At 34.1% G+C, this 4,450-nt stretch overlaps 1 protein-coding gene across 1 annotated transcript; it reads right to left on the bottom strand.

The window, feature by feature from the left end:
- Positions 1-917: 917 nt before the first annotated feature.
- LOC141667910 (zinc finger protein WIP3-like) lies at positions 918-4,450 on the bottom strand. The gene is made up of 2 exons (XM_074474555.1): positions 3,740-4,450; positions 918-1,722 (listed from the first exon to the last, which is right to left on the bottom strand). The coding sequence occupies exons 1-2, from the start codon at positions 4,325-4,327 to the stop codon at positions 1,303-1,305; spliced, it is 1,008 nt and encodes a 335-aa protein (XP_074330656.1). The 5' UTR covers positions 4,328-4,450; the 3' UTR covers positions 918-1,302.

Genomic DNA, 4,450 nt, shown 5'->3' with positions numbered 1-4,450 from the left:
AGTGAAGCAAGTTGTGCTTCTTCTGCGATAAAAAGGGAGCCCCAAGACACACACCATTAAATCTTGTAAGTGATGTGGTGCGTGTTGTGAAAGCAAATTTGTTGTGCGGAGGGATGAATCTTGGGTAGGTGCCTCTTTTTACAAGGCCTCGTGATTTTCATTTTACCCCGCTCAATCAACAATCCCTTATCCTCAACTTTATATCATTCTATTTTTTTGTATATCTATCTAAACTAATTAAGTAGTGCAAGTATATATAAAATATTAGGAAAATATTAGATTTTTTTGAGTTTTGGCGAGCGAGTCGAGTTAGAGCCGAACTCGAGCCAAACATAGTAAAACTCGATTCGAACTTGTTTTGCATAACGAACATATTTATGTGTTCGAACTCGAGCTCGAATTTTTGAATGAGCGGAGCCGAACGAGTTCTTAACGAGCCGAATTCGAGTTTGTTCGTGAATAGCTCGGTTCGTGAACCGAACTAGTCGGGGGCGGCTTGACTGTTGAGAAGGGGGTAGCACAAATTTGAAAGGTTGTATACTTTGCAGCTATAATAGCTGTCTGAACGTTTCATAAGTTGGAACATAATCTCATCTTCATTTTACTCATGAGAATTACTTGTTAATCAATTGTTCTTAGCAAAATACAGAACTGCATCAAGGATTTAGAATCAAAATCTTTGCAATACGTGTACCTGAAGTGTAAAATATCACAACAATTATATATGTTCTTACCTCAATTTATACTAATAATAAGCCATGCACCGACTTAAATTCCCTAAATATATACAAAAGCTTTATGCAAATGCATGACACTGTTAAAGAAGAGATAAAAAATAAATAAGATAAAATAGTTAACAAAACAGAACATTAATACAATCCATTTATTTATGGATGCCGATTAGCTATGAAGCTTACAAATTTTCTCCCTTGCAAATATTAAAAATGATTCAATATATATATATATATATATATATATATATATATCCTTCAGGAAGGGGAAGAAAATGCATCTGCTTCAGGGTCATATATCCTTATTCCTGATTACTTATTAGTACACACAGTACTGTCCTTCGAAAATTAAGAGAAAAAACAATAAGTAATTAAACCGCTCACCACCTCTAGCAAATGCTCCTAAGCAAACCTCTCCCTATATACGCAATCCTCCTAGATCGAGAATATGCTCGAGAAATGTTTGTTACAGAGCACGAGCTGCTTGGACGAACTAATTTTGACATGAAAATGCAGTGCAGAATTATAAAGTAACTGATCCAAAAGAGGAGATGAATCATTAGTTGATTCATTAAGCATCCTCTTCGGACCCGGTGATGCATTCCTTTTCATCTTCGAGAGAAGGATGAGGATTATGGCCTTTACCAAAAGACCTGATGTGATCTTTGAGTGATCTCTTATGCTTGAAATCAGAACCACAAGTACAATACCAAAGTTTGCCACAATTCTTTTCATGAGTTCTCCAGTCTCCTTTGACCGCAAAAGCTTTCCCACATTTTCGGCATGCAAAAGGCTTGGCACCATGTTTTCTTTTGTAGTGAGTTTGAAGGGTTCTGAAATCTTTCAAAGGCTTGGTTCTTGGATGGTTTATGTTGTTCTTGCAACCTGGTGCACAACAGTAGCATGGTAGCCTAAGCATTGCTGCTGGTTGTGTTCCTTTCAGTAATTCCCATCCTTTTCGGTATTCAGATCCATGCCCCCACATATGCATCTGTATATCAATAATTATTTGTGTGAATTAAAAATCAAATTCATATTTATCTGTTTAAAGATACTACCATCACTATGCATGCATGTGATAAGATAGCAAAAATGAGCAAAAGCATCCTAGCTACCAAATAATTTAACACGTAGTACTAAAGAATAATAATCACTTTCCTAACAACCAGTAAAAGGTGAGGATGAACCTAGTAAGCTAGCATGCATGTATCAAGAAGAGCAATTTCTTTACCAAAGAGTGGAGTTAATTAAGTTGTATTTAATTACTACTTGGACATTAATACATTGATGAATATACATTGGGAAATAATTAAAGAGTAAGAATTAAAATTTACACCATATATATTCCAATCAATTTTACAAGTGCATGCTACAGTATCATATTTTTGTTTGCTTGAAGTTGGTAAAGATTTAAATCAAGAAAATTATGATATATATATACTATTTTCGATTGAACATGTTTGTTTTCATTTTTCTATTTAGAGAATTTGAAATAGAAGAGCCTTTAATTTGAATCACAAGCTTAGTCCTCAACTGTATATACTTGAAATGGAGGAGAGCCTTTTAAACCAAGAAAATTATATGGATAATTTGGAGTAGAGGAGCCTTTTCAATCACAAACTTAATCCTCAACTGTACGTGTGTACAGGCTTTGTTATGTACATATAAGATCATACATAATTTACTATTAGTTTACTTTTTTTTTGGATCCCCTGATTTACTATAATGTTTCAATAAATCTAGTAATAAGGATATCATCGAGTAAAAAGAACAGTGACATTTTCTACTATGGTTAATATATATTTAAATTAGTTACACCTGTGTCTCAGATTGTAGTGATCACTCTTTTCTTTGTTCAAGGGTCAAGAAAGACTACTTTGTACGGTGACAAGACGACGAATTTGTTGATATAATTTAGCTAATGTTACTGTAAACATGTGAAATAGCTAGCTAGGTCCTATATACTCATGTTGATCAAGGGATTAAATGGATGATTATAAACAGATTAATTGTCAAAGCAAATTCGTTTATTTGATGATCAGTTTGATCATACAAATTAAAAAGGGGCCGGTAAGAATCCAAATGAGATGAATTAATGAAAAAATGTTAAATAAATATAAAATACGGGAGGGGTTAAGAATTTGAAGGGAGTGATAAACAACGATATATTATCAGAAAAAAATTACTATGGAGCTCTTTATATATGCTGACTAAAACAAAAAACAATATTTACATTAGAAATTGGATCAAATGATCAAATTCCTGTAGGTTCAAAATATATAATTAAGTAACTATGGGTGTGTTTGATATTGCTGTTGCAACAGCAGCTTTTCGCTCAAAAGCAGTTAAAAAACTGTTTGGTAAAATTTAAAAGCTGCTTTTCTGAAAAGTGCTTTTCGCTTAAAAGCTGCTGTTAGAGAAAACAAGTCCCCCTTACTTTTAGAAAAAGCTGTTTGTCAGCTGTTGCGGGAAGCAGATGCTGATTTCACCATCAAACCTTACCAAAAGCATCATTATTTTTAATTTTTTGCATCAAAACATATACGTATCAAAAAAATTACCAAACAGTCATCTGATTTTTACAACAGCACTTTTTCCAGCAGCACTTTTTTTAACAGCACAACAATTTTTAACAGTAATCCCAAACAGAGCCTAAATCTGTTTTGTTTTATAACTTGCCAGAATCTTGCACTTCTCTTAGATTTTAGACAAAAGTTAAATATGAAGAATAAAGATGAAGAATAAAGGGTTAGATACCATTGTATCCAAACGAACGACTTTGGACACTAACAAATTAATTAAACTGTTAGCTAATTAACTAATAATTGCTTTTTATATATAAGTTGTTATATGTTTTCTTCACTCTAATTATCATATATCATTACTTCGACTACATGGGACATGATAAGGGTTGTGTGAGAGCACAGAAAATTTATACTCTGTCCACATACGTACAGAAGGATCCACGGCTAGCTATAGATATGCACAAGTAGATTAAAGTGGCTAACCTGCATGTTATTGTATCTATTAAAAGCCTTGTTGCATATTGAACAAACAAACCGCATAGGTCCAACAAGTATTTGTGCTTCTGTTGGGATCCAAAACCTACTCTTTGCATTAAAGTTGCATTCATGTATAAAATTCGACCTCTTCATCATCATGGATTCTTCTACTTCCTCATCTTCTTCGCCTTCTTTTTTTTCCTTACAGCACTTCAAACTCGAATCCATGTTCGTCTTATTAGCACCACTATCATATTCAGGCGCATACGAGTCATTAGGCAACCCTATGTGAAGCTCCACGGTTACTTTCTCTTCTTTATCATTATTAAGCCGTCGGACGCTCTCTTCTCTTAAAGGCTTCATATCATGGTCACTCAATTTATTAAGAAGGGGAAGACATCGAATCTCGGGTTCGTCGTCTTCTTTTCCTGTAGGATGGTGCTGATAATGGAGGGGAAACTTCAAGAAAGTGGTCATAAAGTTATTATTGATGTTTACATGTTGGGTTGAAATGGAGGAAGAAGAAGATGAAGGTGATAAAGAAGGTGATGTTTTAGGTTTGAGCCAGTGAATGAAACTCTTGTTTGTGTCCATGGTAGCACTTATTAACTCCTTGGAGTGCCTTCACATTTCTTGTTGAAGGCTCTTCTCCATTCCATATATGATGAAATGGTTTAGCTGGTGTGTGTGTGTGTGAGGACTTGATAATTAGTTTAA

The sequence above is a fragment of the Apium graveolens genome, chromosome 6 (assembly GCF_009905375.1).
Source record: "Apium graveolens cultivar Ventura chromosome 6, ASM990537v1, whole genome shotgun sequence".
Lineage (NCBI taxonomy): Eukaryota > Viridiplantae > Streptophyta > Magnoliopsida > Apiales > Apiaceae > Apium > Apium graveolens.
Note: the sequence above shows the minus strand (reverse complement) of the source record. Positions and strands in the feature narration are given on the sequence as shown.

Bases quoted from the DNA above. Each gene is read 5' to 3' on its own strand.
- LOC141667910 (XM_074474555.1), bottom strand. From the start codon at position 4,327: ATGGACACAAACAAGAGTTTCATTCACTGGCTCAAACCTAAAACATCA. The intron at 1,723-3,739 runs GTTAGCCACTTT...ATTGATATACAG, and splicing joins ATAGATACAATAACATGCAG to ATGCATATGTGGGGGCATGG.